At 47.3% G+C, this 27,546-nt stretch overlaps 1 protein-coding gene across 3 annotated transcripts in view; it reads left to right on the forward strand.

Annotated features, from left to right (window-relative positions):
* The first annotated feature begins 12,422 nt into the window (after positions 1–12,422).
* SLC22A3 (solute carrier family 22 member 3) overlaps positions 12,423–27,546 on the forward strand; it is a 31,031-nt gene continuing 15,907 nt past the window's right edge. For 2 of the 3 annotated variants that reach the window (XM_075748504.1, XM_075748503.1), the window contains exons 1-3: positions 12,566–13,116; positions 25,427–25,530; positions 26,854–27,008. In XM_075748504.1, the coding sequence (XP_075604619.1) occupies positions 12,703–13,116; positions 25,427–25,530; positions 26,854–27,008 (673 nt within the window). In that variant the 5' untranslated portion in view covers positions 12,566–12,702. Of the gene's footprint in view, positions 13,117–25,426; positions 25,531–26,853; positions 27,009–27,546 lie in introns of all 3 variants that reach the window. The other variant, XM_075748501.1, reaches the window with a different exon arrangement.

The raw sequence follows: 27,546 nt of genomic DNA on the forward strand, positions 1-27,546 counted from the left end.
CATCATTAAATATATCTCCATGAATCCCTAAGAGTGGAAGTGGGTGGGCAGGATGGTTAGTCATACCTGTGGGGACCATCCAGGTGGGTGACTATTCTTAGTCATATGTGTGATGCAGTGTGTGCTGTTACATACATTTTTGGGCCAGGCCGTAGTGACATCACAGCAACATTAATATATAACTGCATCTGCCCCTCAGTTACAGCAGAAGATGCAGTGATCTTAGCTTTTCCGCCTGATTGCAGGGTATGTTTCCGCTGTGACCTGCAGCAGAATTGTCCGATACCAGTAACACCAGTGCTGGTTCCCAGGTCACACAGCACACAAAGTTGATCTGAACCACCTGGAGGCAAACACATGTTTCTGTTGAATTAGTGCACATGACGTAGGGTCTATGCCAACTTAATGCTTTTACATCGGTTTCAAGGCCAGCCCCAGGATGACAAGTGATACTCAAGCCAGCATACAGTGAGGGACCTCAGCCAGCACAGAAACTGCTAGGTGGTCTCTTTAATACTTTCTGGACAAACCATAATCAGCTGAGCACATTTATGTCAGCTCAGTGTTTTGCATCATTTTTACCCAGCACTAGGAGCCCTACAGCCATGCTGCCCAGAGCCTCCGTGCCTGCCACTGCTCTTCATTATATGAACACTCCTGTGCATCAGGCATATCTGGTGTCTGGGATATGTGGGCTTCACTTCTTGAGAAACATTGTTTTCTTGAACTCCACAGGAACAAGGGGAACAGCAGACAGAAATTCAGCTACTGATGGCCATGCCCAGCAGGAGAGAGAGTCTGCTTCAATGCGTTTGGGCAGGGTAGGTCCAACTAGGTATGTAGATCTCAGCAGAGACTCCTTTCCAGGCTGGTCCTGGAGTGGATGTACTCTGAGGTGCTCTGCCGGGCTGATCTGAGCTGCCAACACACTGCTAAGCCGTGCCCAATGCAAAACAAATCTGACAGTTACCAAGCAGGAAAAAAATACACTGCAGGCTCTCAAACTCTGATCTTATCAAGAACATCCTGTAACACTTGTGTGTGCTCTTAGATAATTACAGGTTGCAACTGTTAAGAGAAAAGCTTTTAAGTAAGTCAGATGATAGCATGCAAGAACTGTGTTTAAACTTCTGTCTGCGCTGTGGTTTTCTTGGGATTTCCAGGCACAGTGAACTCTATGAAAAAATAATCTTAAAAAAATAGCCTCTAGATCTGCTAAATAAAACTCCTGCATAGCAAGTGAGAAGCTGAAAAACATCTGAAAAGTTTCAGAAACTCCAAAGAAACAAGCCAAGGTTTTCTAAGCAGGTGCCGGGAGTAATCAGTGCCACGGGCTGAATGCGAGGGCACAGGAACGCTGCGTCCCCACGGATGCCCTGTGGAGGCGGTGGCATTATTAGTTCTGCATTAACAGTCAGTGATGCTGATTTTCAGCATTGCTTGTCTGTACCTGACAGTGACAGCCACTGGATGAGCAGTTGTATTTCCCCTCACTCCTGTGACTGCTTTTGGTCCCCTCCTGGGGACAGGACATCCCTGCTCCCCCAGCATGGCAGCTGGCAGTAGCCTGTGCCCAGGCAGTACCTGCTGCAGTGACAGCCAGTGAGACAAACCCCTGCTCTCACCCTCACAGCTCCCTGCGAGTTCCAAGTGCGATGTGCTGAAGGTTTTGCTGTTAGAAAGACGTGACTTGGCGCATCCTCATTTTGTTCCTTGATCCTGGGGTTGCACTGCCCACGCGCCGTGTCCCCATTCAAGCTCAGTGCCTTGCATTCCTGCTTCTTCTGCAAACACTCGTCACAATCGAGTTTTTCTAGCCAGGGACCTTTGCCTCAGGCCTCATCTTGCGTCAGGCCTCCGCGCTCAAACCATCACCTCGACCACCCCTCGGGAGCAGCCTGGGCCACCTTGCCATGACCTGGCCTGGCCACTGCCTGCTGCCACTACCAGCCAACAGTGTGGCACCACTGAACCTCAACGAGCCTTGGCCAAAGGTGTGCACACACGTGTAGACATACACACAGAATGTTAGTTTAATCCTCTGAGAAAAATGAGTGGTAAAGGGAAACCCACTTCCATCAGGCGAGTATCAGCTGCACGCCTGACCTTGGCCACCATGTCATGGACACTGCAGCAGCAGACAGCAAGATGCTGGGTGCTATCTGGGACAGCAGCTTCCCTGCCATGCCTCTGATGTCATTTTTCCCTGCACAGGAGGCCAGCTTCTTTTGAAATACACTCTGCAGTGACGGTGCTGGAAAGACCCTGTGGAGACTTGTGGCTTTGATGAAGACAGACTTTTTTCTGCCCTGAGGCCGTGGCTCATCACCACAATGCTGACAGTCAAGCTGCCCGCTCAGCTGTCCCCAGGGAGGACCGAGGGACAAGGCCGTCTCCTGCCCTTAGCCCACCAGGAAGCCCTTCTCCTCTCTAGCCCTTTGGTGAGGATCTAACCACTTTCTCCCCTGCCCCCTCACTAGTCCCAGCTCTTCCACGTCTCCTCAGGGCCAGCAGAGCTGTGGGGCCACCAGAGGAGCTCAGCAGCTCTCCCATGGGGACCTGGCCCTGCATGATCATTGTGCCAGCTAACCTGTTCCCTCTCCTTTCCCTCTGTGCCTGCTTTGCACACCTTTCCGCTTGCCCAGCTCACGTGGGTTCATCATGCTTTAAACAGGTCATTGTTCCACAAGCTGCTCTTTGCTCTCAGCAAAGCATCCGACGGCCAAACCCATTTGCAGGCAGGGAGAGAGGCAGAGGCTGCAGCAAGCAGCCTGGGACAAGAAGAAACCGAGGACACCTGGTGAGGGTGAGCCAAGCCAGGCAGCCAGCCCGCACCACAGCAAACCAGCAGCAGACAGCGCCATTCTCCTCCCAAGCTCTTTCCCATTACCATTGTCATCCCCTTCCAAACAGACTGCCCCGTTTGCTCTTAACCCCTCGCCCCCAGTTTTGCTGGTTTTACAGTGGTATCTGGTATCTGTGGTATGATAGCATACAGTATAGCCTCCGTATTTTCTACCTGGGTCAGCAATTCCTTTAAGCTATTGCTTCCCTTTCCTCCTATACTTAATGCTTCTCTTTTCTGCAATTTCTCATGTTGTTACCTTATACTTTCTCATGCAGTTATTTTGTTTGTGTAGGTACAGGTCAGGGTTGGCCTGCATGCCTCAACAGAACAAGTTAGCCATAACAGCCTGGAGGTGAACGCAGGTTAGTCTAGCTCAGGTATTGTTAGCGTCACCATCTCTATGAGCAGCATGGAGGTTAGAGCCAAGGCCTGATGAACAAAACTGGCTTGGTACCACCACAGCATGCAACTGATGGGAAAAATTTTTTTATTTGGCACTAGCAGTTTTTTGCACACACACACACACACACGGTATTTTCTGACAAAGGCATAAGAAAATAGAGCTGAAGTTATACAAATTCAGCTTGACTTTGTTTCCCAGCAGCAGTGAGGGGAATGGCTTAGCACAGGTAAGGTGGGCTGCGGTTGCTTGGAGCTTTGCAGGGAAAAGGAAACACAGAATCATCACTGACTGGTTGAAGTTGGAAGGCACCTATGAAGATCATCTGGTCCAACTCCCCTTGCTCAAGCAGAGCCACCTAGAACAGGTTGCCTAGGGCCATGTCCAGACAGTTTTTGAGTATTTCCAAGGATGGAGACTCCACAACCTCTCTGGGCAGCCTATGCTAGGGGTCAGTCACCCTCACAGTAAAAAAAGTGTTTCCTGATGTTCAGAGGGAACCTCCTGTGTTTCAGTTTGTGCCCATTGCCTCTTAAAATATTCTTCTTAAGAACATGCTTTAATCCTCTCCTGGCAAAAATTCTGCAGCCTTTGTACACAGAAGGCTGGACATGGTCTGAGTTAATGAATCTTTAAAAATTCTTGGCGCAGTATGAACTAACAGGGATCACAGCTAGGACTGTGGTTGCAAGGTCCTAGGCTTCCTTATGTAGGTCACAAGGCCAGTGTTTCCCCCTGGACTGATGGCTTTATGGAATGTGAGAGTTATAGGAGGAGGGATTTCTCATATTGTACACAGTGTTTTTCAAGTTTATTGATTTGTTCAGGCAAAGATTGGACTTGCCTGAAAGGCTTACCCTCAGAGGAGGGAAAATTGAAGTGGAGTAGAATAAAATAAGAACAAAACACGATGTGATGGGGAAACCAAGGGAGAAACTTCCCTGAATATGGAAAAATCAGCAAAGGATTAGCTGTGAAGACCATAGATTCCAGAAGATAAACAAGAGGCTTCCTTGCTGAAAGCTGACTTATTGCTTAACTAGTGCCACCCCTTCCAGCAAAAGCTGTTACCAAGAAAAATGAGAATGACGTATTTCCAGCCATCCCTTTGGAAAATTATTGTGGATGGAAGTTGGTGAAGATGCCTTTAAGCTCCCACCAAGCTGGGATAAGGGCTGGGAGGGTGAAAGCCAGGGCCTGCAAAGCATGAGGTGTGTGACAGACAGTCGTCCTCAGGTGCGCAAACTGCTCCGACACGTGCATCACCTTGCACCCCTGCTCTGCCAGCCTGTGCTGGATGGGCAGCAGAGCTGGGATGGGCTCCACTCCCCCTTGCCCCCATGGGAAGGCGGTGAGGCCCACAGCCCTGCTGAAGATGAGGAGAGGATGAGGTCCATGCTTGTGCCTGCTCGCTGTGCTGGAGCATAAATGTCTCCTTGGCTCCGCTGGCCCAGGCACAGTTTGTTATTGTACACAACGCTGGAGGGGGGTAGTTATTTGAGGGGTCAGGATGGTGCCAGCAGCTGTGCTGATGCATATATGGAAATGATATGGTAACGCTGTTTTCATTTATTAAACAAACCCAAAGTAAATCCCTTTTGCTTTTCTTCAGCTATCATTTTGCTAAAAATACCGTATGAACTAACTCTCTAAATAACCTTTTCATAAAGCTCATCTTTGGATTAGTCTCCTAAATCTAAGTTTCAAGGAGCTGGCAGTTAGTCCAGTAACTGCTAGTTCACTGAAACTGGTCCATTCCCTGTCTCATCTCAGCATGGAGGAGCAGATAGGTGGGACTGGAAGTACTGGCTGCCCTGGAGGACTGATGGTGGGCCTGCCCCCAGGGAAGGCCACCCACCACGGCAGAATATGGCACTCTCCCAGACTTTCAAAGATGTCCCCAATTCCCTATTCCACTGCAACTGGCCAGCATGGAGCTAGGCAGGGGAGTGATGGTCCCATCACTTGTCTGTGGATGATGTCCCTTCATCATTTGGTAGCCCCAGCTCTTGGCTACTGCACAGCTACGAGGTCTGAGCCAAGGGTTGCACACCCTCTACTGAGACCAGATGCCAAGGGGAGCAACCTCATGGTAGGAAGAACAATCTTTTGCAGACAATGCCTTCCAGTTCCTGGTGCCCAGGGCTTTCTACCTACCGCCATACTTTGTGTCATGGTGACACTACCAGGGTCCACCTGTCTGAGTTTCCTGATCACTGCACTCCTCTTACATAGGCTATGAGTTTGGTCTGTAGACCCTGATGACTGAAAGCTCAGCCTAGAAATATGGCAGCCATCCTGGGGACTCCCTCTGCCATCTGCATTATTTTATCTGGTCCAGCTTCCCAAGGTGCAGGTGTTAGATTTTCCATCCAGTCACTGCAGGATTGTTTCGTGGAAAAACGGATACAAATGATGCAGTATTTTCAGAAACAACTTGAACTGGCCTTCGTTTCAGCTCATTTGGTTGCACAGGATTTCAGGATCTCAGACCAATGTGAACATTTCCGTGATTTTCGAATGTTTGTTGAATCATTCTTGCTTTGCGTTTCCAGATCACATATTTACATCTTTGTATTTTTTTCTTAAATACACTCAGGAACATTTACTAGGGAAGGGAAAATATAACAAATCCTATGTAATAAATATACTGACATTTAAAAGCAAATAAGCATTAAAAAAAGTTAAAGTACTGAGCAATTGAAGTACCCTGTGGTACATCCACATATCCAGAAATGCCCATTTTAAGTAGCGTGCTAGGTGCTGGATCACAAACAGCGAGGGTGTACACCCAGCTAAGCGGCCTGATGAAAGTGGCCTGGTCCCTCTTCCTATTAATAAAGCAGGCTAATCAAGAGGTGAGAACCCAGCTGTAAAGAATTCCTTTGGGTTGGTATTGTGCAGTTAGGACAAAGGACACAATGTTATAGCAGAGATAAACTACAAAAACAGAGTCAACTATAAATAGATTGTTACCACTAAGGGCTTCCAAAAACAACTACAGGGAGATTAGAGAAAGGTGCTGAGGAATAACTAGTTCCCATCCATCCTTCCAGGATGACTTGAATTTTTGCTGGTGCATTTGGAGTGCACTGGATCTCTGCTGTGGTTCTGAATTTACCCCACTCCTGACGCCTTTTTTTATTTTCTGCAGAGGTGTATCTCGCTTCTTTTTCAGTGGCGGTAAAAAAAAATTGTTATTATCTTGGAAAGCCAGAAACAGGAATTTGCTGAGACTAAATAATTTTTCACATAGATATGAAATGCGTATTAATTCTCCCATGTGGAGTTTGATCAGCTAGATATTAAGGCTCATGGGGTATTTTGAACCTGAATTGTCTTCTATACCAAGTCATGCAGTTTCTACCCAAAGCTGTCCATAAGATGGACAGTGGTGGTCTAGAATTGCTCTATTACCTTCTTCTCATATGTATGAATGCTAGCATTTTTGTTACACTGACCAGCTTAGTGGTATTCTAAGTTCCTGAGAGTTCTCAGCAATAAAAAATATGCTGTAGAAAAGCCACAAAAAAGGCTTGTTGGGAATATTTGATATAACAGCAAACTGAGAAATGGTATGAAAACAGATAAAAAAGACTAATGTTAGAAACTCTGCAAGGGTTTTTTGTAGGTTTTTTTAACTTTCCTTTAATGAAAGTAGTACCACTTCAGAAACAGATAGGGAAGCAGAAAGCTAGTGAGTGACACCACCAGAAGCCTTCATTGCACTGACACCATCCTTGATATGGTATAAAAGTTTCACCTTTATTCTCACATAACGGGGCTGGAAACTTTCACACAAACCCCTTTTCTTAGTATTTAGAAATGTTTGCTTTCAAACTTGATGGAAACTGAGTCACAGGGGAGGAATGTGCAACCATGAGAGATCACAAAAATGATGTGATTTCCCCCGTCTATTCCAGGCAGGACTTGAGGCAGGTGCGGCTGAGAGAGAGCGCGAGCTTGCGATTCACGGCTGTCTGATAACGCGGGGGACACACACGACATTTTCATTTTATCAGGCCTTTACACCCATCTCTGGAAGTAGCCCTTGTTTGTTCCATTGTGTAAAATATCCTTTGGTGAACTCGGTTTGTCTTATCTCATTGCCGAAATGCTTGGTTATTCTGAGTTGTTAGCAAGGGTCCTGACAAACGTGCTGTGGGATTATGGCATATTTATCTGAACAGGAAGGCAGAGCCCAGTGTAGCCTCTTCTCTGGCCTCCAGAGTGACCGGGTGAAGCGGAAAAGGATGAGGGAAGCCACATATGGACTTTCAAAATGTGTGTGTAGGAGCCCCTTTTCCTCTGGCTGCCTTTCCTTCAGCTGGCCTTGGACAAGTTAATGAGCCCTTGCGGTTCCTCAGCCTGTCTCAGATACTGATGAGCAGGTGTTCCTAGATGTGCTTGGAGAGTCACAGGTTTCTGCTGCTTTCCCTAAGTAGAATTAAAGTCAGTGGGGAAGAGACACAGGCTATCTGTGGGCACCCAAATGTGTAGCACCCGATCTTCTCCAACAGGAAGAGGAACAGTGTGCAAGCGCCATGGTGGCAAAACAGCACTGGGTTTGGGTAAGAAAATGCAGAGCCATCAGGATCCCAATGCCTTGTGGCAAAGGACGCTTTGCACCCAGAAAGAGCCTGTGCAAGGAGAGGTGTGGGGCAGGAGGGCAGCAGGAGGGGGCCCTTGCTGCTGGCTGTGGTGGGGATGAGCCTGAGGGAGCCCCAGGGGCTGCCAGCACCTAATCCCCGTGTGCCCCCGCACGCTCTGCACCGGGGCAGCAGGAGGAAAAGCTGAGGGTGTGAGAATGGGCACAGACTGCAAGTGGAGGACGGCTTCCTCCTCTGCTGTAAATTTTTTGCCTACACGTGCTCAAAATGACAGACATATGGGCTGTCTCAGGTGTAGTCCCTACTGATCTTTGAGGTTTTTTTCCCCCTCCTGTGAGGAGAGAAACAGGAGCCTCTTTGCTGCTGTTTTGCTTTTCCTTTCACTCTCTGCTTTTTATCTTCCTCACTGGGATTTTCCCTTCTCTCTCTGTGTCCCCATTTTCCTCTTGCTGTTTCAGCTGCTGTCCTACAATGAGTACAGATCCCCCTGGTTGTTGTACTCTACGGTTCCTAGAACTACATTTATTTATATTTGTTCTTGGAACCAAGATGGTAAAAATAGCCTAAAGGCCATGGAAATAGTGAGGGAGGGGAGTATAATGCATTGTGCATTGCTTTCATGGATTGCCAAAAGGTGGAAACCCTGTTGGTTGGAATTGACTTTTCCCATGTCTCAAAGTTAGCCTGCAGCTCACTAAGTTGGCCTGGAGGCCTGGGAAAGGACATACTCCATCGAGTAGAGTTGCCACCTTTTGGAAAGAAAAAGAGGAAATCTGTAAAAAAAAGAAGGGAGGAGATAAAAAAGAAGATGAAAGTGGGCGGTGAGAGGAAGAAGAAAGATTAATAAAGTGAAGGAAAAAAAACAACAGCAGCAACAAAAACCAAAGCACAAGAACTGTCAGAGAAAAAGCTGGATGTAATTTAGTGTCCTGACTTGGAATGTGATTGTACCATGTGTGGGAGAGGGGAGCATAAACATCTCTAATTGCCCTACAAAGAGGTCTTGCTCTGATCTCACACAATCCAATATTTATTTAATCTCCAAAACTGAGCTCCTATATCCTTTCCAGTCTGGCTTCTTAATGAGATATGTTGTAACAACGTGAGCTCTATGGACATGTGGTATTTCTGGGGCTGGCGTCAGGCTTCTGCACTGCAGCGTGGAAGAGCGATGATTTTTGCCCAGGAGAGCCAAATCCACGGGATGCAGCGGGAAGGTGCATGAAAGGTGAAATGAGTGCTGAAGAATGACGAAGGGCCCTGCCGTCTTCTGCTGTGAACAGAGTTTTGCCGTTAAGATCTGTGCAACATACTTTGAGCTATTACCGCCCGGTTCCTTGCAGCAGTGTCTGCTGTGGGGTCACCAGTTAGCAGAGGTACAGATAATCCCCAAATGCATGGCTGTGGAGATCCCTGCCTCTTCTCCTGGCCTGGAGAGCTGAAGACTGGTGTAGGCAGTCTCCTGGCCCTAGGATGGTGTGATGCTGACTAGTTTGCACTGCTGCTGCTTAGGGCTATCTAGTCTATAGCAGATTTGTCTGGGGTAGGAATATTTATTTGGTGCAATATGGAGCAGCAACAAGCAGTGAGATAACAGGCAGGGTGGCTGATTACAGCCCAAGCTTGTTCCCAAGCCCGTTTTTATTTAGCAAGAGGCTGTGTCTGTAGGAGATCAAAACCAAGGTCTTGCTTTTCTGCAAAACTTTATCACGGAAATGGTGCTGTTATGTAGGATGGTGCCCTCAGGTGTCTGCAGATGGGCTGATGTCACTGCACCACTACTTACAGTGTCCCAGGGAAGGACTTTGAGCTTTCTAAGTGTTTCTCTGAAGCACTGGCAAAGGTTATCCAGGGTATTGCAGTAAAGTTATAACTTTCCAGGATTCAGTCAGAGTAGCTGTTGATCCAAATGTCTCATGCTGTCACCCAGACATGTATAAACAGTAGTCTAGTGCCAGGAGTGCACAGGAAGTGTATATGCTTTCCCCTCTAGACTACATAGTTTTCATTCTGTTTCCGAAATAGCTGTGACATTTGGGCTTCTAAACAGAGCTCCAATTGAAGATGCTCATGATTGTAATTTAGTTGTACTATCTCTTTCTCCTCTGCTCCCCTTTCGTCACCGCTTCTGCCTCTGCTCTTTCCCTGGCTTGCTGCCTTCCCACTCTCTTCCCCCCCCCTTTCTGTTCTCTTCTCTGCATCTATTTTTACTGCTTCTGTCCTCTTCATCAGTCAACATCTTCCCTGTCTCTTTCTTCCCTTGCTTCTTTCCCAGTATCAAAGAACATCATTTTTTACTGTATGTATAGGATAAAATGTTTAAAATGCTGGTTTGACCCTGAGATCTGTCCTCAAAGATTTCAAGGCGTTCTTTCAAGAGGTTACAGTTGCAGGCTTTGTATACAAACCCATCATCTTCCCGTCCTTACATGTGTTCAGCTCTCGTAGCAGGCGGAGCTGAAGTTCCAGGAAAACCTCAGGGAAGCTGGGAATTGCTTGCTGTGGAATAAATGCACTAATGCACACTCTCATGCATCTGTCTCTGGGATGTTTTAGATTTCTTTGACAAACTGGAGTCTTGCAGCACACTCATATGGTGACAAATATAGATAAGCCATTTTTGGACAGAGAAATGAAAACATGGGGAACATTGAGGAACCAAGGCCCCTTTGGCATCACCTATGCCAGACCGTTGAATTGATTTAACTGATGAATCTTTGCCTGTATGACCACCAATGTACTGGTGGGGAATGTTAGGAAGACTCCCAGATGTCCACTGCCGTGACCTTAGCGCTGATCTCTCTCAGCTGCTAGGTTTTCTGGCTTCTGATCTGGCAGACTGCAATGCATGCGCTGTACATGACAAGAGCATAATGGATGAAATGTGTGAAATTTTGACAACCAGCTACTAGACCATGCTTTCTTTTGGGAAAGAAAGTAGCTCCAGAAGCAATGTTGAAATAGTGGACTGAATTCTTACCCAGCTGAATCTGATCTAGTGCCACTGATTAGCTAAGGGGTGGCGGTGGTAATTGCACCAATGGGTTTCTGAAACAGGTACAATGCTGAGCACAGCTACACTGGTACATGGCTTACAGGTGACTAACCCTCATGAGTCAGGATTGAACTAATACCCAACAGAGATAAAAGCAACATCTTTTTATTGGGAGGTTTAATAGACCGTTGAGCAGAGCTGTAAGAGCAGTGCACAGGCTGAGTATCAGGCTCTGTCCCCATTTATTTGCCTTTGTGGTGGTCCTTGTAGGGATGATCTCCTTCCTTGTAGCTGGGAGCTACCAGGATAAACCATCTCACCTTTGACATCTCAGCATGATTGGCCTCCCAGTTAGCCCTGTTGGGATAAAAGTGTTTCTCTTTTTGAAACCAGCTGTCAGACAGTGCCTCATCTCCTCAGACACGGACCTGGACCCAAAGGTGATCTAAGCTTGATTACTGTAAAACAGTGTAACTGGGAGTCAAACAAAATTCCCTCAAAAGCATCTTCTGATGCAAGCACAGCAGCATATCTACCTAGCAACGCACATCTTTGCCGAGCTCACACCACAGCATCAGTCTTCATGTCTGTTAGAAAGTCCATGTCAGATAGTCTGTATAGTAATCGAAGCCTTCCTTGGTCTGAATCTGGTTTAGAAATTGCACTTCGCTCCAAAACTATAGACACCTGTGGTCAAAGCTGTAGGTAGTCAGAGACAGGAGACTGCAGGAGACATCTTTGATAGGTGCTGTTCCTGTGCTCCTGCTCACAAGAGAAGAGAGTGGCCATGGACCTCCTGAACAAAGTGCAAAATACCTACCATTGCACGTCAGATTTGATTCAGGGAATTCTGCACAAGTTGTGCTCCTGTGCACACAAAATGCACCCCAGTCCTGGCTCCCTCTTCCCTTCTCCCCCCACTCAAACAACCAGCTGAACAGAAAAGTGAAATAACAAGTTTTCCATTCATTTTTGAGGAAGAAAAACTGTTAATTTCTCTTTTAAATATTTGGAAGACTTTGTGAAATTAAAATGAACGAGGTCATATAAAAGTCTTTTTGAACAGGTAGATCCAACTTAAAGAAAAAAATCCTGGATTTTGGACTGGCGCAGTTTGTGAGCCTCGCTTTATTTACATTATAGAAAGGAAAGACTCTTGCAAATTAAATCTGTACAGATGGTGAAGTAGCACTTTGGAAAAGTACTTAAACATTGCCACAGTATTCACTTCTATTTGCTGAAGGAAAGACTTTATAGCTCTCTTTGAAGCAACTTTCTTTCTGCCCCTGCCATCCCGCAGAGAGGCTGCATCACTCACTGCTGCTTTTTGCAACAGCTTCTGCGCTCTTTCCCGTTTAACTCTCTGCTTTATCCCTGCACCTATTAATTTATTGCAGCCGCGGTGGGAGCTGGCATGCGTGGCTCGTCCGCCCCGAAGGAGTTAACTGGGTTTATTACATAATCTGTTTAACATTCGGGATGAATAGGAAATGCACGCCCCTCCTCTCCTACAATATGTTTGTGCGCTTTAAATTGCACTCCTCCCCGGCTGTGTGTAAGCCCCACGCCACTTGACATGCCCTGAGTCTCCGTGTGCGTGCGTGCTTGGGTGCGTGCTTGCATGCCCGCCTGCAGCTTTGCCCCGTTCCGGCTCCGCTCATGCTACTGGCATTGCACACCAGCGTGTGTCTCTGTGTGTGTGTGTGTGTGTGTGCATGCACATGAGAAGAGAGGAGCGAGGGAAGGCGAGACAGTCGTATTTATAAGAAGTGCCAGCAGTCGCTGCGAAGTGTGAAAGCAAACTCTGCCATCTCTTGGACTGCTGCAAGTGGACAGACCGCCTCACATCATGCCATCTTTTGATGAGGTTTTGAAGGAAGCCGGGGAATTTGGAAGATTTCAAAAGAGGGTCTTTTTCCTCCTTTGCCAGACGGGCATAACTTTTTCTTTCCTGTTCGCCAGCGTGGTTTTTCTTGGGCAGGCACCGGACAACTACTGGTGCAGGATCCCTGGGGCAGCTGAATTAAGTGAACGATGTGGCTGGACGCTGGAAGATGAACAAAACTTCACGATACTGCCCCTGCTCTTGGGGAATGGGTCCTCCAATGGAAAGTGCGAGAGGCTGGATGTTGTGTGGGACACCTCTGTCAGCTGCGCCAGCCCGCTTGCCCGCTATGGCAATCACAGCGCGGGCAACCTGCCGCTCACCGCATGCCACGATAACTGGGTGTACAAACAGCCCCACTCATCCATCGTCAGCGAGGTAAGGAAAATCCCTGTCCTCTAATCAATGGCTTCCTTCCCAGTGCCCGATTGTGGCAGTAAAATGGGATTGCCACCACAAGGATCGTTGCTTTGGTGGCTGGTTTTCCTTCCCAGATTTGTTTCCTTCCGAATCACAAGCAAATCCAGACAATGAGTCTGATCAAGTGTCAGTGTCAAGCTTTTAGGGAACGTTGAGCTGATCTGAAGGGTGGCTCTCCGAAGCCAAGCACTCCACACAAAGCCAGACACCCCACACAGAGATTGCTCTGTTGCAGAAGGAATGTCAGATTAAAATAAAGCATTTAGTCCTTAACAGCTGAGGCTTGTGGTGCTCAATTTTGGGCCAGAAACTTTGGAAGTGTAAACCCCAAGTGTAGCTGACTGATACCACTTGCACTGTATAGTATCCATTCTCTGTATTTCCAGTACTGAACATTTAAGTCTGCAGGTAATAAGAAAAACTGGTGGTGGACTGCCCTTCTGAGATCTGACAGGAGTCAGCAGAAACGATTGTGCTTACTAAAGAAAAAAAAACAAACACGCATTTTTGCCCAAAGCTATCATTCAGCTTTTGCTCAAATGTCAGAGTCAGAGAACCACAGACTGTTAACACCAGTGGTAAGCACTGGCAAATACAGTGGCTTTTTAATGAGGCTGCAAAAGGCTATTTAAGATGCTTTCTTAGGAGATTTTGTGTGTAATCTCTAATCACGCCATGGATGTGCTGTGGTCTGGCTCCAGCACACAGGCTGCACACTAGGAATGTGTATTTTAAGGTCATCCTGACTGTAACTGTCACCAATGCAGTGATGAAAACTATGAAGTGTACTTAGAGAGGTTGGCTAGGATATCATCAAGGTGCATCGCAAAATGTGTCAAGGCAACTGTGGGCTCTGACTCCTGCCTGTCTCATGAGCATCCAGCTGTGGTTTTTAACTAGGTGCTTACACTGGAGCCATGCCCTCCAAAACACGGAGCAGGGCACAGCAGGCAAAGCCCTGAGCAAACACTGAACCGAAAAGCAGTGTTTATCCCAACTTTTCAATTTACCATCCTTCTCCCCTCCAGCTGGGATCTCTGGATCTGCTCTCAGGCTTCAGGCTCTTCAGAGCAGCGACTTTGTGCCCTGAGCCCCACATCCAGCCTGCGCAGCTTTAGCCAGGATCTACGCTCAGAAGATAAATCAGAGCACCTGGCCGGCCCTAGAGCAGAGCTTCGGAACTGGCTTTTGTGTGTTATGATTGCCAAAATCAAGGCTGCTTGGAGGGCCGCAAGTGGCCCATAGGGAGCTAGTGTCAAACTTTGCTCCCTGGGAGTGACGGTGTCTGCCCGCGCTGGCGGTGGCAGCCAGGGCTGGGGCAGGCAGGAGGATGAATGCTGCCCAGGAGCCACAGCCTGGCTCTGGAGTGAACTGCAGGAGGAGGCTGTGGTGGGAAGCTTATGCTGCTGCCTCAGACGTACCTCTGCTGGGGGACAGCAAGGGGTTAGGTCATGGTGTCTTTTACTTGGGCAGTCTGCACTAGCCGTTCCCCTTAGAACTTAAAAGTATAGAGAATCCTTTCTCTTGTTGTTCCTTTTTTTTTTCCCTTTAGCCTTGCTGTAGGTGAAAGCATGTAAGTTGTGGCCGTAAGATTGTGCTTAGAGTCCATTTATGGCAGCAGTTTGTGTATCTAGCAGAGCCACTGTGATTTTACAGCAGTGCTGAGCCACTGGGTACAGCTAAGAGAAAATGAAACGAGTGTTTGTGTTGCAGCAATAAATGGGAGTGAAAGGTTCAACGTTCTCTGGCAAACACCTTGTCCATGTGCACCTTCTTACCCCATTCTCCTGGGGAGACCCTCCCCTGGAGGGGGAGGGATGAAGGGGTGCTTGTGGAAATACTCACCACATGTGCTCCCAAAGGCACGCGTTGGGAAAGCCAGAGACTAGCAATCTGCAAGTAGGAACAGGCCGGGACTGTCTGTCCCCTGTGCTGGGGCAAAGTGTCCCATCATGTGTCACTGCTGCTCCTAGAGGGGACTTTTGCTGGCCAGGGGCACCTCAGCTGGAGGACACTGGGCTGTGACCTGTGGCACTTGTGTCCCATTCCCAGTTTTGCAACATTTGCTGTATAAATCACATCCCATGTGACTCAGTTTCTTCATCTAAAAGGGAAGCTTGTGGCATGCACATCCTGGCTCAATTGCTTTGAGATCAGCTATTAAAAGGAGCTTGATATCTATTAATGTGTTACACATCCAGCAAAGACAATTTAAATCCCAGACTTAATTTAGTCCCCTTTTGCTCAGCTGAGGCTCTAACAAATCATGACTCAATTTAAGCAGATCTGAGCCCTGTTTAATCAGATCACCAAACATGTCTTTTCTCATGGGTCTACTTGTAAATGCTTCATTTTGACCGTGTGTGCAGAAATGTTTCTGTGTCTTTCAACTATCTTAAGATTTCTGGCACTTTATATCTGGCTGAATTAACAGTGGAAGTGACCAGGGAGACAAAGTTAAAAGGATGAGTTACATGACAACCTGAAGGACTATGTGCAGGGACAGAGAGAGAAAATATAAAAAAGACAGGATAGTGAAGGAGTTCTTCGAGGCTGATGGCAAGCACCGACCTGGTGTGGATTTGCAGCATGGCAGGGGAGACAGAGTGCAAATGCAGGCATGTAAAGCCTTCACTGGGAAAAGATGTCGTATCACAGAGCAGGTCTGGCAGCCAAACCACAGGCTATTGCAATCGGTTCTGAGCACCCCGAAGAAGCTAAATCATATGGCTGGAGGGACTGATTTATGAGAAGTTGTGAAATGAATAGTATTGCAGTACCTGACTTCATAGCTCTGATTCGTGTGTGACTGGAGCAGGCTGCTCGCTGGCCGCTCTCTCATCTTGGATAGCTATCTTCTGCAAAAGTGTTCACAGTAGCATCAGGAAGCAGAGGAAAAAGGGGCACTGTGGACTGATAAAAAGTGCCCACTGCTTTGTAAGCACTACTGAGGTGCATCCTGGTTTCAGCTAGGATAGAGTTAATTTTCACCAGAAGCTGGGATGGGACACAGCCAAGACGGGTGACCCAACTAGCCAAAGGGGTATTCCATACCATATGACATTATGCTCAGCATAAAAGGGGCCAAACAGGGAGGGGCAGCGTGGCTCTGGGACAGTCTGAGTGTCCGGTCGGTCACTGGATGAGAAAATTGCATTGTGTGTCTCAGCCGTTTTGTATATTCTAAGTACTGTTGTTGTTATTTTACTCTTCCTTTGCTGTCCCAGTAAACTGCCCTTATCCCAACCAAGCAGTTTCACCTTTGTCTTCTGATTCTCCTCCCCATCCCACCGGGGGTAGGAGTGAGCGAGTGGCCGCGTGGTGCTGAGCTGCCGGCTGGGGCTGAAGCAGGACAGGTGCCTGCTGCATCACCTGCTGCTGCGGGACTCCTGAGCCTCAGTGCTGGGGTACAGTGGGGTGCTGGGAGAACATACCAGGGCTTTCCTCCCTCAGGATTTGAGGAGAAGAGCAAATCTACTAAGAAATCATCACAGGAACAACACATGGCAAAGCCAGTTAGCTTGGTCTAGTGACAAGGGATAGAGCACTGCTAAAGGTTCCCTTTTAAAAATCTTCTTTTGATGCCTAGCAGGCTCTGAGAGGAGGTCCCTCCTTCTGCAGTGACATGCCTAAGGGTCTCTGTGCTCTGTTGCTTTAGGTCAGGCTTTTCTCTGAGGGCAATCCAGATCAGAGGAGAAGTTATCCACTGGTGCTGCACACACAGCCCGGCACCGTGGTGCCTGAATTAGAGACGAGCAAACCGAAGCTGGGATGATGTAAAGGTTTCAAGATATCAGCAAAGTCTTCTGCTATGTGTAAAACTTGGCAGTGACCCCTCTGACGCAATGGTGTCACAGGTGGTGGATCTGCGCAGAGGACCTTGGCCTGGTGCAGTCTGCTCCTGTTTAATTGAGGGGGACTTGCACAGCTCCCTGTGAAACTGGAAGATGCGGCTGCGTGCGTCAGTGGTGGGACGGGAAGCCAGTGGCTTCTCAGATTTTGCTTGGAGAGGGAGGCTGAGGGGGTAATTGTTGGGCTAAATCCCTGCCTGGCTCGTGCCAGCTGATGCCATCTGAAATGATGCTGGTGGTGGCAGGTGGCTGGCGCTGCTGGGGAGGGAAGGTTGGTGACAGCAGCACCTCTCACAGGGGGAGGACAGGAAAGGACGCAGCAGATGGAGCAGGCAGAATAGCAGGGGTGCCGGGGGGCTGCGGTGGACCAGGGGGGGACTGCAGCCTCATGCTTTGGTCTGGGGGCCTGGAAGGGAGCCCAGGTCACCCCTGGTGCTCCGTAACACTTGAAGTAGGAAGCTTGTCTGCCATCTCCTGCTGGGTGAGCCTCGTGAGGGACACACATACCCAGTACATACAGAAGTAAACGAACCTAATTTCCCCAGAAACAGTGCCGAAGACCGAGTCACTGATCTTCACTTAATATTGCTGAGCTTTGGTACTAAGAGCTTTCATCTCAGTGGAGAAAGTCTAGCACCCTGTGCAAGAGCAGCTGGTGATAGTTTGCAAAGTGATACCCATTTCATTCAAACACTTTTGGCAGTAATGACTCCTAGAGGTGTGTGCATGAATTACAATCGCATCTGCAGGTTGAATGGCCTGTGGTGGTGGATGAAGAGGACAGTCTACATGGTCGTCAGCAGCTACAGCACAGCTGGCATATTTTAGGCTTATTAGCAGCCTTTGTTGGCAGGAATTCAGCAGAAGGGACTGATTCCAATATGCCCTGCCTGCAGCAAGTCTTCACGCCATAGATTATGTCATTTTGAGACCTGGCAACACTTTATTGCCAAAGTGTGAGGTCTGAGGTGGACAAACGATCATCTGAACATATCCTACTGCACCTGCTGGGAATAAATCATCTTACTCCTCTGCTTGCCAGCTGTCTCAGAAAATAAGTCAGAACCAGGACAGCCAGCATTTGCAGAGAAACCTATAAGCAAAGCGATAATATTGGTCTCATAGTTTTTTCAGTCCCTCTGAGCAGGACATAACATGGCAGTCAAGCTCAGGGTGGAGAAAGCACAGCTGGTCCTTTTGCTGCCCACCTCCAGGGCAATAAACAATGCAATTCACCCTCAAAGTGTTGATCTAGTGTGATTATTGTCATTGGCATGGCAGTACCCTGTCTTAATATTAAGCAGTGGAGGGAAAGGGAAAGGGAAAAAGGGCAGACAGAGGAGCAGTGGGAAATTCAGCAATTGCTGAATTTCTTAGGAAGCTCTAACTAAGCTTTTCCTGTATGAGAGGGGCTGGAGCAATTCCTTGCACAGGTTACATCAGTGGGGCTACATTCTGTCATTGCCATCGAGCCAGCTGGTACTGGCTGAGGGTTTGGGTCTTGGGTTTTCGTGGTTTTTTTAGGACAGCTGCTGGTTTTCCCCTTTTACAAGATGGTAAGTTTCTCTGCTTCCCTCTTGCTTTGGCCATGGATAGGCATAAGAAAAAAGGACAGAGCAGGTCTTCTGTCTGAGGAGGCTCAATGAGTCCAGGCGATCTGAGTGGCAGGGATGTGAAGGTACCAGCCGGAACTTGGGCCATGCACAGGAGAGAAACCTCCACAGCTTTCAAAGCTAAGCTGTTCCTCAGGCCTTGAGCCACAGTGCCCTGGGAGCAGGGTAAAGGCTGACTCCATTTGTCCTGTTAAGTGCTCAGCTTGAAACCAGACATGGAGAAGGACAGTGTCCTTGCTTAGTCCCTTAGCACTTGGACAGAAGCTTAGACATAAAGAGGAAAAAAAAAAGGCAGTTTCTCCCTTTCCACTGCATGTGCTTGCATGGTGTTTTGTTGCAGTAAAGATGTGTGAAAGATAGCAGTTTGACAGCCCAGAGGACAAGAGAGATGAGGAGCTGCCCAGCAACAACTGAGGAACATGCAGCAATAGTCTGCATCACCCTGGGCTTCCTTAAACCATGAATATTGCCCTAAACCATTTGTCACTGGGAGTGAAAGGGTAAACCAGCCTCTGGCCACTTACATGAATGCCACTTAAAATGTATGTGTGGGCTCCCAATATGCTGTTGTAATTGGGCTGAGGAATCACCGTAGATCTCTTTATCGACCAAAGAGTTTCATTCATCTTTTTGAAATTTAATTGTAACAGGCTCTAAAGTGCTTCCAAACTCCTACTCAGAGTTGCTACGTTTTGATGAGCTTTTAATAACATGTTGTCCTTTAAACCAATGCATTTCTACAGGGACAGGTGTGCTGAAGTGTTTTGGGACTTGCTGAGTGCATAAAGGCCTCTCAAGCACCAGGAATTACAAGTCTGCGGTTAGTCTGCATATCAAATTAAAATGGAAAATGTTTTCCTTCTGCCAAAGCTATGAAGAAATGAGAAGTTGCCACAGCCCCCATATTTCCCAGTCATTAGTCATGTATGAGCACTTCAGTTCTGATCTCAGCCAGTCCCACTCCTTTCGCTAGAGATTATTCCACTAATAAACTACAGGAGCCCAGTGCAAAACCTCTTCCTTCTCCCAGGGAGATCTCGCTCAGGTGGTTTGCTGCTGCTTTAGAGATCAGCAAAGTGCACAAGTGTGGTTGCTTCCAGCCACACCACTGCTACTGTAAATCTGCCCTGGGATTTCATGTTGATGTTCAAGCCTCTAGCGGGTGGGAAAACATTCAGCACAGAGATGTATTTCCAAGCAGAAGTGCACGGCTGCCTGTACTGAAGGCCATCAGGGTGGAAGGGACTGATTTTCCCTACTCTGTTAAGGACACTGTAGAAGGAGATGTCCTGAAGGAGCTGGTTCCTGCTGCTTGTCTCTGTTGGCAGCACCTCACTTGTGCTCAGGATGGCAGCTCATTGCCGAGGCTAAGAGGAAAGGAGTGCACATGTGGATTGTTTATCGATTTGGGCAGCACAACATTTTTTAGTCAGCTCCCTAAATGGAAGGAGGCTGTGTTCAGGCACACAGTGCTTTTTGTTATATAGCGGATAGAAATTGTGCAGGCGAGCATGGCACTGAATGCAGAGATGGGTTGCAGAGTTGTGCTGGGTGCATGCACTTGTGCAATGAGGGGCTGTCCTGGTTTCGGCTGGGATAGAGTTCATTTTCTTCCTAGTAGGTGGTATAGTGCTGTGTTTTGGATTCAGAGAATAATGTTGATAACACAGTGATATTTTGGTTGTTGCTAGGCAATGGTTACACCAAGTCAAGGACTTTTCAGTTTCTCATACTGCCCTGCCAGTGAGTAGGCTGGGAGGTGTCCAAGACGCTGGGAGGGGGACACAGCCAGGACAGCTGACCCCAGCTGGCCAAAGGGATATTCCATACCGTATGATGTCATGTTCAGTATATAACTTGGGGAAAGCTGGCCAGGGGCTGGGACCACATCTCAGGAACTAGCTGGGCATCAGTGGTCTGTGGGTGGTGAGCAATTGTGCTGTGCATTGCTTGTTTTGTATATTCTATCATCATCATCTTCCTTTTCTGTCACATTAAACTGTCTTTATCCCAACCTGAGTTTTACTTTTTTTTTTTTTTCCTGATTGTATCCCCCATCCCACTGGGGGGGGGAATGAGCGAAGAGCTGTGGGGTTGTTTTAGCTGCTGGCCGGGTTAAACCACAACAGGGGTTTAACAGGGAGCATGGCAATGCTGAGGAAGAGGACAAGCCCTTAGCTGGGGCTGGCTAGCTGAGCTAGTTCACCCACTTGATGATTGCAATGAGAAGCTGGCTAGCCAGGTTTTAATAGGGTCTAGGTGTAGCCACGCCTAAACAAATAGGCTTAAGATCAGGGAGGGGCAAAAAACCTTAAGGCTTTCTTTTCCATTTCTGTATTCTTCCCATCCCTGCAGTAAGTGTTTTAGCAACTAAATTTCACATCTGTGGAGGAAAGGGGACTGAACACAGGACATACTGATGTTCCTTTTCTGCTGTGTTGTCCTGGGTGAGGTTGTTCAAGTGAAAGCAGAAATGTTTACTTCATGGCATAGACATACACTGCAAGGACACTTTGTGGACAGAGACACCTGCAAATGCACAGGGAGGACTGGATGGTAAGCTCTCCTCACTCCAACGTCTCCCAAATGTTTCTCCAGAATATATCCCAGATTTTGCAGCAGCAAGGTTGTGCTCTTGCAGTGGTAGAGGTGATGTTTCTGAAGGGAAGCCTCAGCTGGGTCCCAGCTTGCTGAGGATTGTGTGATGCTCAGGACTGAGCCACTGGTCTCACATCTCTTCTGCAGCTTATTTCCAGTTGGTGTGAGCTAGAGCTCTTCTTCCCTGGAGGTGCCAAACTGGAATGTTCAGGAAGAAAACCAAGAAAACCCAAGTCAGACAGCTGTGGTCTAGACAGATGGAGAGCCCTAGAGTTTTTGATGTTCGGTGTTACCAATTTTGGAAACCAAGTGGGATCATGGGAGGGTAGTCTGTGACATTTAAAGACCATATGCTGGGAATTTTTTGGTATGGTATGAGGAGAACATGTACTTTCAGGGAATAGGATCTCCTGTTACTCACAGTGGGAGATGATTACTGGCAGGGATAGCTCTTCTGGTCCTTGATGCCACCAGGTATTTGCATGGAATTGCAGGAGCTCCTGGTCAGTGAGCTCCTCACAAAGTGGACTGCATCTGCCTGGGCATAGGAGCAGCCTGTGTGGTAGGAGTGTAAACATCAGCCCATGCATGGACGGGCATATGACCATTCAGAAACAGAGGGGATGCACCACTACGCTCCCTTTCATGGAGGCTGCTAGCAAGGGACATGGGAGATGTTTTGGGGGAGTGTTAGATAGGAGGACTACTGGCTAACTGGAGACAGTTTGAAATCCTGGGTAAACTGATGCAGATGCTTTTCCTTCAGGTGATGCAGATAGGGATAACTATCAGGCACAACCAAACCAGGTCACAGCTGAAGTGGTGATGTGGGTCTAACAGCTTGGATCAAAAAAATATCTCTGCAGGGTGTGCAATTCTCTTTTAAAGGTTACATTCCCTTCTAAAGGTTATGTTTGCAAACGAAAAGCAAGACATTAGCAGGGTGATGACTTAAATGCTAGGTGCTACGTCAAGCAAACAGAAAAGGTCTGAGAATGCTTATCTGAACTAGAAGTTATTTAAATACCTAGAAAATAACAAAGTGGAGGACTGACTTAGGAGAGCACAGTTAGCATATTGTCACTAATCTCTTCAGAAAGAGCTCATAGTTTCATAGAAGTTTTCTGTATTTTCCTATTTCCCAGAATATTTGACTATACTGTTAGCCAAGAGCTAGTTTCAGCTGCCACCTAAATCATCTGAAATTGTTGTTCAGATGAAAGAGTCCTCTCTGGTAAAGATATTTTTCCATCACTCTTTCTGGCACACGTTCTTTCCCCTGCCCTCTTTCACGATAGCTTATTCATTGCCTGTTTACAGTAAAGAGGGATCAAATTATTTTAAAAAATAATATACCCTTTGAAAAAGGATCAAAGGTACAAACCCTGAAGGCCAGTGCCTGCAGCGGGTGCTGGGGCTGGTCCCTCCTGGCAGCTCTGTGCAGGCTGCCTGCTTGCCTGGGCACGGCTCCAGCGCTGCCCGGCACAGCCACCCACCACCACCACGGGACCTGAGCTCCTCAGCTACCTTTGTGGCTTTGGAGCTTCTCCTCTGCCCTCCGAAGGGCAGGCGCCCTTCCCGGGAGAGCGGCTCCGCGGTGCACGGAGGGTGCCGGGCTGGCTCCGGCCGCGGCAGGGCGGGAAGCACGCCTCTCCTCACGGGGGGCAGCCAGCCGCCCGCCCGGCACTGCCGACGGCAGCGCGGCCTTTGCCGTCGCTTGGGCTGCCGGGACAGCCTCCCGCGTCTTGGGAAACCTGGGGCCCCGGCTCGGGGAGGGCTGTCATCCCGATGCAGTTTATAGGTGTTAGAAATCTGGGGCCTCGTCTCTGAACGTGGGCTTAAATTAGGAGTGAGCTGGTTTTAAGCGATCTACAATGGTTTTATTTAAGGATTTTATGTCTAAGCATCATCTTATTTTGACATTGCTTTAACAGTTTTGTTACTGCATGCACTTTTCAATTTTGTTCTCGCACTAATTTGTTGCTGTTTCTGGAGAGGTAATAACGCTCTTACTCCCTTCCTCATTCTCTCCTTGGCTGTTTCGGCTTAGGAGGAGGAATCATCTCTCACGGCCATCTTTGTCACAAGCAATCACAAGTGTCAGAGGATGTTGTGCTCTCTGACTGTGCCTGTGAAGGGCTCTTAAACCTGGTCCTCTGTGAAACCCTCCCTGATGATCTATCAGCCTGGTATTTGCCTCCAAGGTTTTGACCTTTCAAGGAGCTAAGATGCTTGTGAGGCACTGAGCCATCTTAACCTTCACTGGGAGACAACTCATTCTGCAGAGCATGGGCTCGGATCTCCCTTATTCGTGGGGACTGCTAGGAGAGAGGTGTGAGGGCTCCTCTCTGTGCCTCTGGGGAATGGAGGAGGTTTTATTCCTCTCCGAGGAAGCTGCAGCTCCTGCTCAAGACTTACAGACATGGAAGCCAGATACTGATGACCTGGTGTGGCTGAGAAGTGGCCAGGCAGGCTCCTTGGAGAAATGGGGGAGACATCAAAACTGTGACTTTGTTTAAAGAAGCCAGTGGGGGTGGCATATCTACTGCGTTGGGGACCTATGAGGTTATCAGCTAAGTTTTTCTTCACAGTTGTGAGAGATGGAACTGCAGTTCTGAGTCACAACATTCCCAGGCCTGTGGCTTCAAGAAAAACAAAAGGCCACAAACAAACCTACATCCTGGACTTCCAGTAAAATCATCATAACTAATAACAATGATTCTGCTGTAGTTACTGTCAGTGACAGTGCCAATAGTATATTTGAAATCAAAACTGAGGAGTTTCATTTTTAAAAGTGAAGAATAGCCCGTAGAAATGAGTGTCAATGACACCTGTGTGGAGTTCAGAATATTAAAAGAAAGGTTTCTTATTTAGGTACATAAATAAACATTTAAGAGTATTACTTTAGATTTTTGGGTCCAGATTCAGGGTCAGTGAAATCCAGGTCTGGGTGCCCTCTGTATCTCCTGTGTAGGCACCTCTGAAACACCAGGCACTGGCAATACTCGCTGGGCATCACAGGAGGTAAATGGGCTAAGACAGAGCTTGGGCTCACGGCACTACATTTCGGAGTCTGGAGAATTGTGAGTGGCAGAAGAGGCTGTTAATCCTCTCTCTAACCCACCCTGTGGCCACCCCGTCCAAGCACAGTGTTTGAGCGCTGGTATTGTGGTACGCTTGCTGGTGAGCACAAACGTGACGTGCTGGTGAGCAGAAACGTGGCATGCTGTGTGTGCTTCAGCAACCAGCTTCAGCAAACAGTTAGCGATAAAAAGATTTCTTATGGCTCATGCCTGAGAGCACAAGGGTCTCTCTAGGGTAAATGGTGGCAGCTACTATTGTCTGTGGCTTACTTGATCCTGAAGCTGCGTTGTTCCTAAGGTTACCCCAGGTATGGACCAAAACCTCCTGACTCCCGTAAGGCCTGCAGAACTTTGCAGGCAGCCGTTGGAATTTCTTTATTCTCAAAGAACCTCTAAAGTAATTTCCAATGATATGCTGTCTGGATAACTACTTTATTTTCAATTTCATTTTAGTTTTAATTCCTAGTTTCTTTGTCTTCCTTCCTCTTAACCAATTCCCTCTTCCCTTCACCCCACCCATCCCCATCCCTGTTAATGAATTCTTCAAATATGCACCAGTGTAACATCGTGTTAGGAAGTTATGGCTACTGCAATATAAGGAATAGAAAAGTCTGGGAAAGCTACACCAAGAAAATACATATTCCATGTGTCTGAAATTGATCTGAGATCTGTTTTCAGTTTCCTCAGAAACCACATGTTTTTGCTTTTATCTAGAAGGCACTAAGAAAAAGAAATAAACCATTTCTATAAGCCGATGTTTTCATTGGCTATAGCTGCGCACGCTTCTTCTGCACTAAACAAAGCTGTAGCTTTGCCTTGGCAACATATTTAACAGCGTTGTGTTTGGTTTGCAAAAGAGCAATTTGCTTTCCATATCTGGACAACTGATGTATGAAACAGCATCCTTTTGGCAAGGAACAGCTCTCCCTCTATCTTCATGACAGCTTCAAGAGTGCTTGCTATGGCTGCGCTTCCCTCACCCGCTGGTCCTTGCTGTTGAACAAGCACATTTGAACTTTCCCTTCCCTTTCCTGCCTGGCCCTATGCAGCTTCTATAACGTTTTGCTCTGAGGATGGTGAAGGACCCACCTGGAGTGTTTATGCCTCTCCCTTGTTCCCTCAGTATAACCTTGTGTGCGGCAATGTCTGGATGCTGGATCTCTCGCAGGCTATCCTCAATCTGGGGTTTCTGACCGGTGCGTTCACCCTGGGCTACGCTGCAGACAGGTACTGTATAAGGGCTGCTGTCCTTGGATGGTTTTGGAGGTGAAATCACTTGTAGTGTCACCTGCAATACACATGCATCAGCACTTTGGAGGTTTGATTCACTTTGGATAAACATCCCCAGCCTGGGTTAACAAAACCCAGCCAATATAATCTTCGCTTCCTTTTGGGTTGGAAACTTCATGCAATCGTACTTACTGGTCCTGTTTGGACATTAAAATGTCACGAAAAGAGCTTTCCTTTTGGTTTCCGATGTTTTCTGTGCGCATCTGGACCCAGGAAGGGCAGAAGGACACAGAAATGAAAAGGAAGCATTCAGAAGAGTTTTCTGGACTGGTGTTTACTGGAGGATATTTAATAGGCGCCATTGATGAAGAAAGCAGCTACTTGAGGAAAGAAGGGACTCAGTATGGTAACTCTCTCCACAGGCTGGACTCGTACACTTACCACTGAGGTCGTAGCTCCCTCCAGCTGGTCCTCAACTGTGTTAGAGCTGGATGAATACCAAGGAAAACATGTGGGCGATATTCAAGCTTGAGCAGCCGACCTGCCCCGGAGCGGGGAGTTCCCATAAGCTCTACCTTGCTCTTAAAAGAGGAGCCTGGTTTGTGCTGATAATTAATGGTAGTCAACCTATGTGTTGGCTGAGAGTACCACTGACAATTTCATTGGCAGAAATATTTCTTCAGGTCAGAAAAGACATTATTTCTGCCAGTTTTATTTTTCTTTGGTGTCTGTAGTAATAGTAATAATAATGTATGATTTTTCTTGTAGGCAGGAATGCTTACAGAATTATCTGGAATGTCATCTCAGACAACAATTTTGAACTAGCAAACAAAAATACTTTTAAGGAAAATCTGATGTTTCCAAGGAATATAGTAAAAAGGGATAAAAAAGGGAAAATCACATAAAGTAATTAAAGAAGAAATTACTTACTTTTGCAGAACTGGCTCTAATTACTATTAGGAGACTAATTTGTGAAAACAGAAATCCCCAACAAACATTGCCCTTATTTCAACTGGATCAAAAATCTGAATGGGGTCATAGTTTAGCTATGAAAGATAAACAGTTTTCTAAAATAAAAGCGGGACTGGTGAGGACATCACCAGTTTTAAAACTAGTGACATATAAAGACAGTAATAACTACTGCAGGGAAAAAAGAGTCCCATATCCCAAACACTACAAAGCTTCAGGCAGTCTCCCTTTGGAACAAGGCCAGTCTCAAAAAGGCACTTTGAGATCTAGCATTAAAATGATGTGCCAGGATAAAAACCCCCATCTTTGTGACTTTTCATGACTTTCACTTTCTTTTCCTTTTTTCAACAGATACGGCAGAATCCTCATCTACCTGCTCTCCTGTCTTGGGGTTGGGATATGTGGTATCATAGTGGCATTTGCACCAAACTTTACTGTATTTGTGATCTTCCGTTTTCTCCAAGGTGTGTTTGGCAAGGGAACCTGGATGACATGCTACGTGATCGGTGAGAACTGTTATTTTCTTTCTTTTCTGGTTAGGAAAAGTGAGGGATTTTTGGAGGATGAGGAATCCAGCTACATCTGCTCTTGATCATAATTTTTCCTGGGAGCAAAGCACTGTCCCTGGGGTCAGCAGACAACGAGTAACCCAAGTCCATCCTAGTTAATGCATTTGTCCTCCAAGATAAGGTGGCTGCATGCAAATTGTAACTTGGTCTGAGCTTGTGCCTGAACTGAATTTTTGTGGAAGCAGTCATTGGCCTGTGTCCAGACCATGCTGGGGACCTTTCTAGCAGCTAAGCAGTCTAGTGTTTCCTTGCCTGGCAGCATCCGCTAATTTGCTGGTAGAGAGGTGGCCTCTCAGAATGGCAGTAAGTGCAAACTCTTTCTGTTGCTCAGTACCGATATGAGATGGAAATGAGTAGCAGTGTACAAGCCTGCCTGACCTGACAGGATGCCATGGAGAAGAGCAAGGAAGAAGTAATGCGCTATGACAGACCAACAAGAGTGATGTGTCCTTCAGAACTGTCCAGGCTCTCCTTC

Source organism: Balearica regulorum, chromosome 3 (genome assembly GCF_011004875.1).
Source record: "Balearica regulorum gibbericeps isolate bBalReg1 chromosome 3, bBalReg1.pri, whole genome shotgun sequence".
NCBI lineage: Eukaryota > Metazoa > Chordata > Aves > Gruiformes > Gruidae > Balearica > Balearica regulorum.